This window comes from Cololabis saira, chromosome 1, assembly GCF_033807715.1.
Source record: "Cololabis saira isolate AMF1-May2022 chromosome 1, fColSai1.1, whole genome shotgun sequence".
Taxonomy (NCBI): Eukaryota; Metazoa; Chordata; class Actinopteri; order Beloniformes; family Belonidae; genus Cololabis; species Cololabis saira.
This window is the reverse complement of record NC_084587.1, coordinates 21,998,933-22,013,761: the sequence shown is the minus strand read 5'-3', so window position 1 is coordinate 22,013,761 and position 14,829 is coordinate 21,998,933. Positions and strand designations below refer to the sequence as shown.

At 40.1% G+C, this 14,829-nt stretch overlaps 1 protein-coding gene across 3 annotated transcripts in view; it reads left to right on the top strand.

Annotated features, from left to right (window-relative positions):
* inpp4b (inositol polyphosphate-4-phosphatase type II B) overlaps nucleotides 1–14,829 on the top strand; it is a 217,084-nt gene that overhangs the window by 25,408 nt on the left and 176,847 nt on the right. Inside the window, exon 1 of one of the 3 annotated variants that reach the window (XM_061718063.1) lies at nucleotides 6,659–6,903. The exons of 1 other annotated variant lie outside the window; for it this stretch is intronic. In XM_061718063.1, the coding sequence (XP_061574047.1) occupies nucleotides 6,819–6,903 (85 nt within the window). In that variant the 5' untranslated portion in view covers nucleotides 6,659–6,818. Of the gene's footprint in view, nucleotides 1–6,658; nucleotides 6,904–14,829 lie in introns of those variants that run through there. One more of the 3 variants, XM_061718069.1, reaches the window with a different exon arrangement.

The following is a 14,829-nucleotide window of genomic DNA, read 5'->3' as shown; positions in this document are numbered from 1 at the left end:
TATTGGAATGGGTAAATGTGAGGATCTATTCTCTGTGCTTTGGGGCCGAATAGCTAAAAAGGGCATGTTTATTTTCTTCTCTTCTCCTCAGTGTACTGTTCTCCATCTCTTAGTGCATTGTCTATTGATTTTCTACAGCTTCCTCTATCAGTCAGGCTTTAATAAGACAACACATGTCGCCTTTAAAAGAAACGTATTAGAATGTCAATGGATCACTTCACAGATCTGTTTGACTCCGCGCACATGCATGTGATCCTGTTTATCTGTTTGTGTGGTTGACCACATTTTCATTAAAACCGAACAAGATAACATTCATCTTGAGGCTCTTAGTGAATAAAGGGGGTGGAAGACACGGAGAATGTGGCAATAGAGGGATGAAAGGATAAGGATGGAGAGGGTGGTAGGAAGTGAAGAAGAAACCTCCTTGTGCAGAGTGGATTCATCTGCTGTCTTATTGCTCCTGCAGGGACCAATTTATCTTCATTTAGGTTTTTGGCACCAACCTCGACCCAGACCAGCTGCCTCAAGAAAGCCCATGAACTCCACATAGCCAAGAAGTCCTTGTGAACCCTGACATGTAAACACCGATTATATTGCATGTACATTGTTCTCTGAAAGTTTTACATGTACCCTCCCAAATAAATAGATACATTCAGTCACAAATTAATGTTAATTTGGACCACCTTTAAATCTGATTACAGCACAGATTTACTCTGGCATTACTTCTGACAAGCTTATACTGTGTCACACAATAGTTATTTCCTTCCAGACGTGCATCATTTTCTATCAATATCTTGTATTGACATTGGATGAATCAGGCTGCCATGGAAAGTTGTATCCAGCACATCCCAAAAAGTCCCAATCCTGTTAAGGGCTGGACTCAAGGTGGCCAGTCGGTGTGTAAACATGATGGCTTATCCTCTCCTGAACCATTCCTTTGTATTTGTAACACATTTGATACTATCATTTTGAAACATGGGATGTGAGAATATACATCACAGAAGAATAAAGAATATATCTGATAATATTACTGAGCTTAGACCTGACCAACTGACGCTACTCCAGATCATGACACTCCCCCCCACAGATTTGCACTATGAGCTCTAGACATGATGGGTGCATCCCTTCAACTGCTGCTCTTTGATGTAACCATCACTCTGAAACAGGGTAAACCTCTTGCCAATAAGTGGTTTTCTTATGAGCTGTTGAATCCCAATAGCTCAAGTTTTCTTTATATAAACATAGAATATGCTTTCATTATTTAAGTGGACAACTCTTCCGTTCGTCCATAATTTTCTCTTGTTTTAACATTCTTTATGCCCTATTAATGACTTTAATGTGTATGTCTTGCTCACCTATTCACACAAGCACCCATACAACTTTTCTTAGTATATAGCTCATTATATACTTGCTCGATTCAACAAATATCATCATAATCGAATTTGAATTACAAATAGCTCAAAGCAAACTAACCCTGTCCCTTAATCCTTACCCATGTACACATTCGTGTAAATCAAATTAGTCAGTCACAGCAGTGACAAGGTTAATCTTGAAAATCTGCCCTCTGGTTCCGTCTAAACGAATTCCCCTCCCACTGGAGCAGATGATTGAAGCCCAGTTCCACCTGAGAACCGGTAACAGATTTCCCAAAGTATCAGGACTTTATGCCTCTAAACTTATCAGTAGTGTTATCAATGCCAACATTTGCTTAAATTGCATGTAGCAAATCAGTGAAAATACATAGGACAGAAGATGGTATATTTCACACACACTGTGACGGCCACATCTGCAGCCCCACAGCAATGAAATGGCGGATTATTTATACACAACTTTGTTTACATCATATTTTGTTGAAATACATAAGTTCAGTTTGTAGGACGCACATTTAGATTACTTTTGTATATTCAAAAGTAAAAGAGGGGACTCATGGGTTGCTCTGTTTAATATTCACTATAATTTAAGTTTTTTTAAATTTTTTAAATTTTCTATTTAGAAGTTAAGTTAAAGTAATTGCCAAACTCACTGTTTAGATTATTTGTTGTTGATGATGTTTAGTATTTTACCTCAGTGTGTCACTGGTCTCATCAGCCAGTATCTCAGTTCCTTGTCTGTGTTTGTTCAGTTAAGTCAGTTCACTGTTCCTGTGTGGTGGCCGTTATTGTTAAGTAGGGCTGCAACGATTCGTCGACGTTGTCGACAAAAATCGATAGTCAAAATTGTCGACAATGAATTCCATTGTCGACAATTGTCGCCAGACGTGTTTTTCCAACGGAGTGAGGCGTCTCACTTCAATACAATCTCTGTCGAGTCGCGCATGCATGCTCTGAGCGCAGCTGCGGGTAATAAAACTTTGATAAAAAATTAAATAAAAAGTTTGGGAGCATTTTAGCCTCGATATGGTGAATAAAAAGATACTTGCAAGGTTTGCAAAGCCGACGTTGCTTTTCACGGGAGCACGTCGGTAATGCATCTGAAGAGAAAGCATGTCGGAGTGCTGAACGAAACGGACTCGCCTTGGTAAGATATTAAGCGTATTTTGGCTTTAAAAGAAAGTTTTAACGTTATGCCTGACAAAGTATTAAATTAAGTCAGATATTTGGAGAAACTGCGTTTAGTGTCTGTGGCGCATTTTGGAAGAGAGACGCACGGGACCGCAGTCGGTCAGCAGCATTCTCTCCCTCCACAGCAATAAAATGGCCAAGCGATTCATTTGTTAAATTAATTCGTTTCATTCTAAACTTTGTTTATTTTATGTCATTTATTAGTATTATTTGAGCCACTCACAGCCTACTCTCGTTGCTATAACCTCAATTACAATTGATGCAGTGCGAAAGGCGAAAAAAGGCTTGTGTGATGATGACAATGATGGATTTGCATCTAACTTTCAGTCAGGTGCCTATGAACTGTCAATTATCCATCAAACTCCACAATGATCATGTTAACATTAAATCAGATAGATTTGTCTGGACTTTTCTCTTGCGGGGAGGGGGAAGACACTAAATCAATGCATCTTATTGTGCGCCGTGCGGGCATAAATTCTCAGAGTTTTGCGGGAGGGGCTGGAGTGGAATACACACGTTGGAGGCGGTAATGGTCAGAAATGCAGCGGGAGCAGGATGAAGAAAACAGTCCCGCTATAGCAGGGCTCTAGTACCATCTTTCTTGTGTTTAATATCATTTGCCACATAATTAATGCAACCTCATACTAAATAAAAAAAAAAAATGAAATAGTCTGTGACTAGTCGACTATTAAAATAGTCGTTAGTTGCAGCCCTATTGTTAAGTTCAGGTCTTTTAAGTGCCCGATTTGTAGAAGTTCTTTTGTTTGGGATTAACATCCTCTTTTAAAAAAAAAAAGATTGGCCATTATTCAAGGTGTAGACAGGAAGAAGGTAGAGAGAGAGAATGGGAACAACATGCAGCAAAGGGCCGCAGGCCGGGATTCGAACCTGCAACCGCTGCAGGAGGACTCTAGCCCCAGTACATGGGCTGCTTGCTTTAACCACTGTGCCACCCTGTGGCCCTAACATCCTCTTTTTCTTTAAAATCTTGTGTCCTCATGCCTAAGCAGCCTGAGGCTCTCAGTTCGGTATGCCTTCCTCTCCTCCCATCTCCAAAGAAAAATACACCGCTCAAGCTATTTTTGGATAGTTTACGCATGGAACTTTTCTATGCAGCTTTGTTTGGAGCAACTTAGGTTTAGACAATGAAAATCAGAAACTGGGTTTTTATAATACATTTCCAGAATAACTGCCTTTATTGTCAGAGGACAACATATATATGACTGCTGTGTGTTTCTTCAGGGCCAAGTAGCAGGTGCCACAGAGGCAGCTTCCTCAATAGAGGATGAAGCAGTGGTCTTGGGGACCTCAATATCTCCTTCCCCAGAAAAGAAGTCAGCTATGACTGAGTTCTTTGGGGAATTGTTTATGACCCAAGATCAAAGTAACACGTGTGTGGACATACTGTAACGAAGCAGGTGGACACTGTCAGGGCAGTGAACTGCATTCCCCTGGATGCTGTTCCACTGAAATGGTGGAAAAATCATCAGCTTGTTGTCACAATGTTATTTGGCTGTTCCTGGGACATCTGTCCCAAGTGAGAGGGTGTTTTCGACTGCAGGTGACATGGTCACACCAAACAGATATAATGTCCACAGGAAATGTAGACAACTTCTCATCTTTTTAAAATAAAAACTTGAATATTGAGTGAAAATACATTCCCGGAAGACAGGGCTCGAGAAATAAATGGCATTGTGTCTTTGTTTGTATTTTTTACCGTGCTTGCGTGGGTTTCCTCCGGGTGCTCAGGTTTCCTCCCACAGTCGAAAAAGAAATCAGGTATGTTTGTGTGTGTCTCCCTGTGCTTGTGGGGTTGCGGCAGGAAAGTGGGACAAATCGATGTGCAGACTATGATCTGCTGTGGCAGCCAATCTAAAAGGAATTAAGCTAAAATGGTTGATAATGTTGTAAACACACACACATAAATGTGTTTGTGTGTGTGTGTGTGTGTGTGTGTGTGTGTGTGTGTGTGTGTGTGTGTGTGTGTGTGTGTGTGTGTGTGTGTGTGTGTGTGTGTGTGTGTGTATATATATATATATATATATATGTATATGTACCTTGATACTAATTTCATTTGAGCTCATTAGCACAAAAAATGTGTAGGAAGGCTACACCTCTTGCAGTTCACTGACATATTTATTAGGTGTTTCTATTCTAAAAGTACGCCGCTCTAGTCGCAGCTTGTTGCAGTTGCTCCTTCAAATTTTGTCTTATCATATCTTCGTGTGACTCAGATTTTTTTTAAATCATGTTTCCATCCTGGTTTGGTATGCTCTCCTGCCTGAAGGATTTCTACTGGTAACTCTTGCACTTTTTCCTCTTTTGTTATGATGAGTCCCCATGACAACAGAAAGTTTTTTACAATGTGGAAGCAGCGGAATGAGCTTTCCAACGACAAGTTAATCATCAAAAAAAGTCCTCAAATTTGGATGAGTTGAAGAGGCAAGGTCAAAGATGTTGAGCAGGAGAAAAACGAGGCCCTTCTGGATCATCATAAAGCAAGTGAGATCTCTTGAAAGTGGAGGGATGAGCCTGTGTTCTTCAAGACATGGCTGCAAGAGCATGTTCTGGACTCAAATATCTCTGCATCAGTTGGGCTAAAGACTTCCAACAGAGTGGCAGAGGTTGGGCAGGAGTGCTACACTGCTGGTTAAAAGATTTAATTCTGGACACGTGACTGACGGAGCACCTCAGCACCTACACCTCAGCAGCAACAGTGTGTTACCTGCTCATGCTGCATATGTCATCACCGCAGTTGTTGCCTGGCGACAAAAACATCACTCCTAATGTATCTGTGATGATCTCTGGAGATTTTCACCATGGTTAGAATACAACAGTTTCTCCCCTCATGTTTGTTCTAATTTACCATGCAGGGGCAACATAATTTCCCTTTGGGGCTTAACAAAGTATAATTCAGTTCAATTAAATTATAAAAAGGTGAAAGAAAACAAGAATGTTATCAGCTAAAAACAGAAAGTCAACACTGTAGACATGCAGGTTGCATGAAGTATTCTTTTTAAATGTTGAGTTTCTTTTCTTCTACTTCCAAAGATAAAAAAGTAATATCACAGTCATTAGGGTATTTCTTGTGTAAAATATGTGTTAATTTAGCAGCATGGCTAGATCTTACAGTTTGCTAACATGTTGTATAGACATCTGTCTCCTTTAGGAGTTCAAGTGCTGCTGCTTTTACGATAGCTAGGACTGAGCTTTACTAGAGTTTCCAGAATCTCTCAGATCAGCAGGTTATAAATTAACATTGATCTTAGTTTTACTGTAGCACTGCAGCCTTGATGGCCAAGTAACTAACAATAACCTCTTTATTATGACTGGGAGAAGAAGCTATAAATAAAGACAGATGAAGAGATGTGCAATATTTGTTTTCTCAACCTGGCCTTTAAACATACCTGTAAATGCTGACTAAATAGTTTTTTTTTCACCTCTCTTCCAAACTACATGGTGACATCTAAGTAGAAGCTAACCTCTGCTCTCTGTATATGTTTAACCTATTGACATTACACATCAGTGGCGACGTTGCCATTTAGGGTTATGCAGTTCTTCAGCTTTACAATGCTGGGATTCTTCGGCATCATTTTTCCACTTCCAGAAGTGTAATTTCCACAATCTCAGTCTGGATAATGCTGTTTACACTACTACAGTCAGCAGCTGGACGCTTGTTAATTCATTTGCTGAAACAAAGTCGGTAAAAGTGTTGGATTGGTGAGAGCAAACACTGGGATGAGGGAAAGATGGAAATCATAGGTACCCTTGTTGTCATGTCTGGATGCAGCATTGGCTGCACGGGGAGAAAAGAGGAGGGAGACAGTATGGCAGAGTTGTGTCTTTCTGGCTGCGAGTCTGCTCTAGGTGCCCTTCTGTCAGCCCTTGATTGATGGATAGGGTTGTGTATCGCACATTGCATCAATTCTGTCCTGCTTTCTCTTTCATTCTGAACCTCACTCCCTCATCACTCCTCCCTTCCCCTCTGTCTCCTCCTCGCCCTCCTCCCCCTCCCCCTCCCGCGCCCGCTGCTCCTCCAGGTCTCTCGTTGGTCCCTCTCTTCTGTATTAGTTTCCAAAAGGCATCTTTAATGCTGACAGAGAGCGCGCTGCGAGGCAGCAAGGAGGCAAGGCAAGCGGATCGCTTTCTTTGTGACAGCTTTTCTGCCTGGAAGGCTGCTTACAAGCCGGGGAGCTGGATTGGACTGTGGTGTTTCGTGGAGGAGCAGGGGGGAGAAGTCTGGGGCGAGCTGGACAGATGGAGGACGGCACCCAGAACTTGGAGGACTGCGTGGTTGACATGAAGGAGCTAAGCGCCAACCCTAAAGGACTGAGTGCTGTTGGTGAGCTGTCTATACTGTTTCCTGTCTCCTCAGTCCTTCCTCTTACAGTGTAACTCTGTAACACCTTGTCTGGTGTGAGACTGCCTTCTGTTTTGTGCTGCTTCTATAAATGCTTGCACATAAGATGCCAAGTTTTTATTTTTACTTCTGTTTTGCAAAGATACTGTCTCTCTTGCTTACATTCATACAACACACATACACGCTGAGTGTGTGTGTGCTTGATATAGTGATTGCAAAGGGTGCAGATTGTAGCAAAAGTGTGATGGGAAAGTAATTTTAAATGCATAGTGTTTTATGAATAAGTGACTGTGTTGCAGTCACTTGATTGTCCATGCCCATTTGTTAAAAAAATAACATTAATTAGAATATCACATTAATCATACAAAACAGTAACACAAATGGTTTTCATGGCTGAAAAAAATATTTAGGCTTTTGAAAACCACAAATCAACCCAAATTAAATGTGCCATTGTTTTGAAGCTCTTGTATTTTGTATAAAAATTTTTAGCAAGGTCATGTGGATACTGCATAAGTCAAGGGTTTTATGCCATCTGTAAAGGCTCTAATGCTTGAATTATCTATGTGTATGCAAAACTTTGTGTGTGGTGGAGGGTTGGGTCTCTCTTTTTTGTGCATGTAAGCATGTATTTACAATTTTACTGCAGTCCTGTTCAACATAACCTGAATGTTTCTCCATGAATAACCATTGACTGAGGCAAACTTGTCTTACTGCTCATTACTCCAGGAGACTGCTGAAAAGATTATCGTTATCAGTAATGCCACAAAGCCTGCTCTTTAAATGTAATACCTTACCTATTTAAATGTCAGACACTGCATTTAAAGGCATTTGCACTATCATGCAAATTCAAAACCATCATCTTCTTAGTGAGAATAAATACTAGATGGAGCTGCAGAACAGAAAAGAAAGCGCAAGTCGTGAAGCTTTGTGTTCTTTGCTTCAAACCCCACAGTTGCATGGCTGAAGCATTCAACATGTACGGTTACACGCAGGCAAAGGCACAAACCTGTATGCTTATGGACGCTCCACCCAAATGAAACACAAATGCCCAGGCACCCAAAGCCACAAACATGACCACACTGTAAAATCATCAACAAACCCAGTTGCCAGATTAAAACATAGTCCTTTCAAGGCAAAAGATCCATGTAAAAAAAAAAAAAAAAGCAGAAGGTTTGACAAACAATAAATATTTCAGGGATGGAGGAATGGCTACAAAGGCAGTTAAAATAAATAAATAAACAGACATTTTTTGAACATTCTGAATTGTGATCGAGAAAAGTAAATGGAAAACACACATTCAAAATAAATTAATTTCAATTTATTTTTAAGGACATTTCTCTTTAAAGATTGAATTACTGATATAGAAGGTTGCCTAGCTCTTACTGTCCCCCATCCGTGCTTGTGACAAAAACCACCCAAATTGACTTTGGGCTGCTGTCCTGGGGCTCACTTGTAACAACTGTATATGCTTCCTGGCATTATAGCAAGCATCAAAATGAATTTGCATTACTACAATGGGAGGCAACAAAGGGAGTGAAGAAAAAAAATGATTAAAGGAAACAACAAGAGAGTGACTGACTGAGCAAGAGATAAAACTTTTATGGTTAACATTCCAGATATTGGCAGTTATTGAGACATAGTCCTTGAAAGAGTCTTGGCAACTGTATAAAACTGTGTTCCATTACCATTCCTGTCATGATAATAAAACTTAATTTATATAACACTTTTTTTCATGCAGCAAAGAATTAAAACCAGTAAGCAACTTGAAACAGCAGCAAAAATAATGATTTGAAAATAAATTCCATTGTTTATATAGCACGGCCTCCCAACAAAGTTGAAAATTGCTAACTTAAGAAGAGGGGGGCCAGGCAGATGAAATTAGTAGCAATATGGAACATGTAATATTCTGTATCAGATGAGGTCCTAAAAAGAATCGCTTTAAAGATACATGTAAATGTATTGAGAGATCTGTGCCCGAGTGCAACAAGTAAAGGTTTCCATTTGGTGGGTGGACTAAGGGAAAAAACTCCACAAACCTTGTTCTAGGGACAGTAACGAGAGCACCAGCTGTGTGAAATCAGGAGGGTAAATAGTGCGAAGTAAGTTGGGGCAAGACCACCTCAGGCTTTGAAGGTGATCAGTAGGAGTTTGAAATCAGTGCAAAGTCTGACAGTAAGCCATTGAAGGGAAGGAAGCACAGGGGAAATGTGGTCACACTTTTTTGTACTGGTAATGAGTTTTGCTGTGGCATTTTGAATTAATTGGGGGCAACAGAGGGAGCCCTGACTGATACGCTAGTAAAATGAATTACAGTAGTCAAGGTGAGAGTAAGTATGCATAACTTTTTGTAAATCAGGATTTGAAAGAAAGCCCTAATTTTAGCAATCGTCTTAAGCCGGAAAAATCGAGACTGAACAATATTTGTGACCTTAGCATCAAAACTGAGGTTGGAATCAAATATTACTCCTAGACTTATATGAGTTAATTTAATAAGAGTTGAGAAAGCAATGAGAGATATGCGAGACTGCTGGGATCTGTGGGTTTTATAGGCATGTACAGCTGAGTTTTAAATTGTCATTTACATTATGGTCCTGAATAAGATGGCCCCGAACATGTAAATAAAGAACAGGAGGGGACCGAGTACTGAGCCCTGCAGTGCGCTACGACTGAGTTGAGTGAGTGAGGAGATGAAATAACTAAAATCGGTTGAAAAGGTTCTGGAAGTGAGATATGAACTCATCCAGCTAAAAGCAGGATTTTTAATTCCAACCCAGGTCTTAACATGATGGAGGAAGATGTTATGGTCAACATTATCAAAAGGTGGCACTTAAATCTGCACTTGGCAGTAGGTCATTAGTCACCTTAACAAGGGCTTCTCTGTGTTATAAAGTGCTCTACAACCAGACTGAAAACTGTTTAAAATACTGTATATTTCATAAATGTTATCAAATGTGCCAGGATCACTTCGTTAAAAGCTTTAGATAATAAAAAACAGTTTAGATATTGGTCTGAAGTGCATCAGATGTGGGGTCCAAATTGGGTTTCTCTAGCAGTGGATGCACAACTGCATCCTTAAAGCTGTCTGGAAAAGATCCAAAGGCCAGGGACAAATTAAAAATCTTTAAGATAGTAAGACCTGACTGTGGAGAATGCTTCAGCAGCTGGTTGAGAACAATATCTAGAGTGCAGAGGAGGATGTCATTTGGGATACCGTGTACACTAATTCTGAAAGGGTTCAAAATGTGAAAAAGTGTCAGAATTAACACTGGGAACAGAAATTCTGCAAGAATTAGCCTGTATTTGAGTTCTGTTATTTTCCACTTTATTCATCAAAATTAACCAGAAAAGTTTAAGGTAGCTCGTGAACAGATTTGTCAAAGGATGTTCGGGAACCATTTATAACAGTATTAATTACATTAAACCATCTTCTGTGATTATGGTTGTTTTTGGCCCAATCAGTTGGGAGAAGAAAGCTAACCTTGCATCCTTAACTACTTTCATTAGCACTTGATTTTTAAGGGAAACGTGTGCTTCCTCAGATTGGCTGGCCTTCCATTAACATTTAAATTTTGTATCCTAAGGGTCCAAACGCTGACCCAAGGGGCGTTATTTGATCTTTGTTAATAAATATTTTGAAATGCAGTGATTTAGTAAAGGAATGAGCGACAATGGTCATTAGGGGCCATTGTCGCTTTCATCAGCTGGTTGAGCGGGTCGTCCAATTGGTGTTTCGAACGCCGCTCCCCCCAGTCATCTGTTGTTGTGTCCTTGGGCAAGACAATCACCTTCCTTGCCTCCAGTGAGGGCCTCGCTGGTGTGTGAATGTTGTATGAATGTTCTGATAGTTGATCGGAGAGGCCGTTGTCGCAGATTGGCTGTCACGATTCCGTCAGTCTGCCCCAGGGCAGCTGTGAGTACATATGTAGTTTACCATCACCAAGTGTGAATGAATAATGTGAGTGCTCTGAGTGTCCAAGAAAAGCGCGATATAAATCGAATCCATTATAGAAATGCAATAGTGGCTCAAAGTGGTTTGAGGGACGTAGAATTAAAGGTGTTGCAAAATTTTACTGCAGAGTCAGCATTGAAAATGCAAGAATATCTCTTGGTGCAGACAGGAGAGAGAGACCGATGAAGAGGCACATTAAAGGTAACAGCTTTATGGTCAGACAGGTATATATAGAAGTTTCACAGAGGTTACTCTGAAACCAGATGAGAGCATCAAATCTAATATGTGACCTTTAGGTGGGTGGTCATCTTTCCTCCCAACAAAATCAAAGTAGTGGGCATATTTCCAGTTAGTGACTGTGGGTGCTTATGTTTCCACATTCCCCTTCTGTAATGGTTTAGCTGCTGTTCTGTGTGCCTTTGCATTATACAGCACGTCACAACTTGTTCTGGAATCTTGGCACTAAAAACAACAACAAAAACCAAGAAATGTAATGCTTTATTATTATATTATATTGTTATTCAATATATTAATGAAATTATGTTTGTAATAAATGTCCATTCCTGTTTATGGAAAAAATGATATTACAGTAATATTGGACTTAAACATTAATGGCAACACATTGCTGCCCAACACTTCAAGCAAGTTGATGGAAGTCCACCTTGGGCAGATCTTTCATGAAGCTATAATGCTGATGTTTGCTTCAGGTTTACTTTACAATGGAACTGAGACGTAGCTAATTGAAGACCTTGTTTTTTTTTGTTCCTTTCCTTTTGACTTTGAGTATGTTTGAAGTGTTTAATTTTCAACGTATTGGAATCATTATCATTTCTTACTTTTTCTTCTCTTACTTCCTGCACTGTTTGAACATGGTAAAAAGACCTGATTTGGGGTATTTCAGCTAAAAAAGACTGGGGATTATAAATATGTGTTAAGGGTATAAGCATTTGCCCATATGAGAAATGTGTGTGAAAGTGTGAGTGTGAAATAAAATGCCAGAGTGGGCCTGCAACATTATCAAGATGGAACACATTGGTTGTAAGACGAGTCAATGGCGTAAACTACTAACACAGTGATATCAGGTTAGCTACACCCCCGGGGCCCATTTCACAAAGCAAGTTAAGTTGAAACTCTGAGTATGTTGAAGTTAAACTCACAGAAACTCAGGGAGGAGTTGTCCCTCTCATGAAGCAATGTTATTGAATCCCAACCAAGAGGGTTTGGTTGAGCACTTTTCAGAAATGGAGGGAACTCTTCATCAGCGTCTTTTACCCCAGTAACTAACCGGTCTGTCTCTTCCATTCATGAAGCTGAAATGAGTTCAATTTTATCAGCCAGTTGATCATACAACACACATTTTGGATACTTCTGAACAATGACATGTAACAATTGCATTGATGGGTTAATGTTATCAAACCAGCCATAACTTGTAGCTACTCGTGATACCCTGATGTTTTTTTAAGAGTGTTGGGTCTTTTCTTTCTTTCTTTTTTTTTAGTGTCACATTTCACTTGCATGCTATCATCCTTCTGTGCATGACAAATATCACCCACAGTGTGTCCATTAATCATGCAAAATACCTTGGGTTATTAACTTTTTACCTGTTACCTGTCTGAAATTATGTTTCATCTTTAGCTGTTTCAGGTTTTGTTTTATTCATACACCAAGGATTGCACCTATGGCAGTAAATTGCTCACAGTGATTGGACCTATATGGAGCTAGAACAGTCTCATAATTCACAAATGCACAGGACAAGTTTTACAAATGCACGGACCGATTTGCAAATACACACACCGTTTCACACGTGCACAGAACACGTTTTACAAATGCACAGAACGATTTGCAAATACACACACAGTTTCACACGTGCACAGAACAATTCACACGTGCGTAGGACAAGATATACAAATGTATTTTTGATGCACACACAAATATAACCTGATTTACAAATATTTTTTTGTCTGTGAGCTGCGCTGGATTTGTGTGTGAGTTTTGAGACTCTCCTGACGTGACTAGATCCACAAATAGGTTTTTTTTAACACAGAAGGATCTGCAACCAATCAGATGTCTTCATTTGTTCCAGCCAATCATAAGAGCAGACCTACGTGGGGGACGATTTACTCTAAACCAATCAGATTAAAGGGGCGGATACACCTGCTGTTTGAGCTGCGTTAGTGCTGTTCACATAGAAAAGTGATTAATATTTCGAGTTAGTGGAGTAAAGATAAAAAACAGTTACAGGAGATAAAAAATAAATAAACAGGATGGAGAGGAGATCACTGCTGCTTTTCTTGTGATCCCGGTAAATACAACAGCGCGATTGGAGATGGTTTGTCGGGCTGTTCAACCAGAGCCGTCGGGATCTGCTCTCCAAGTCCTGCCGATGCAGCAACTGATTATGAGAAACAGCAGAGATATTTCTGTATTTGAACTACAGGTGTCTTTCAGGAGAACAACACATTCCCGGTACAGAGTCAGGCTCATGGGAAAATGCAGCCGTGATGATGCTGGTCGGGGTTTAGTCCACCGATCATCAAACATCTGAGCTGGATACAGAGGTCTTCGGTTATCAGTCAATGATACCGACTTTACTCCAGACATTTTGGTAAATTAAACTCCTGACATGCGCTGCTGCTCCACCTGCAGCTGCTGCAGCTCGTCCCGTCAGGTAGCGCAGCAGCTCTCTGCTGCATGCGTCTGTCTGGTTCTGGCTGAATCAGCGGGACAGTTATACGTCGTGAAACCAAACAGAGCAAATATATAAAAATCTCCGCTGTTTCTCATCATCAGGTGCTGCATCGGCAGGACTTGGAGCTCTCCAGTCCCGACGGCTCTGGTTGAACAGCCCCACAAACCATCTCCAATCGCGCTGTTGTATTTACCGGGATCACAAGAAAAGCAGCAGTGATCTCCTCTCCATCCTGTTTATTTATTTTTTATCTCCTGTAACTGTTTTTTATCTTTACTCCACTAACTTGAAATATTAATCACTTTTCTAAGCGAACGGCACTAACGCAGTTCAAACAGCAGGTGTATCCGCCCCTTTAATCTGATTGGTTGCTGATCCTTCCGTGTTAAAAAAAACCTATTTGTGGATCTAGTCACGTCAGGGGAGTCTCAAAACTCACACACAAATCCAGCGCAGCTCACAGACAAAAAAATATTTGTAAATCAGGTTATATTTGTGTGTGCATCAGAAAATACATTTGTATATCTTGTCCTACGCACGTGTGAATTGTTCTGTGCACGTGTGAAACTGTGTGTGTATTTGCAAATCGTTCTGTGCATTTGTAAAACGTGTCCTGTGCACGTGTGAAACGGTGTGTGTATTTGCAAATCGGTCCGTGCATTTGTAAAACTTGTCCTGTGCATTTGTGAATTATGAGACTGTTCTAGCTCCATAGACCTACGACCTATGACAGTGAATCCAATATTATAATTAGCCATTACATATTTTTTTTTTTCAACAATATATTTATTAAAGTTTTGCCATAGATACGCAAAATACACAGACATACATATACGAACAATATTCAAACATTAGGTACATTCAATAAGATCATTTAAGTCCATGAGAATTCTTACAGATGTTATAAAATAATATTCAGGATGCAGCATATGATTGTGGTCCTGTACAGGGGATGGTTATGCTGTCCCTGTTTCACACAGTAAGTCAGATAGATCTTTGTTTTTAATATACTGGATGTAGCACCCCCATATTTTCTGAAATAATTCTTGTTTATCCTTTAGAGTGTATGTAATTTTTTCTAACGGTAAACATAAAGACATTTCTTTGAACCATTGCGTCACACTCGGTTTGCCAGTACTTTTCCACGTTAAAGCTATCACTCTCTTTGCTTGTAGTATTCCCATATTTATGAAGATCTTTCCAGAGCGACTTATGTTATGTCCTGCAGGATATAAGCCCAGTAGGAAAAATTTGGGTTCCATCACCAGTC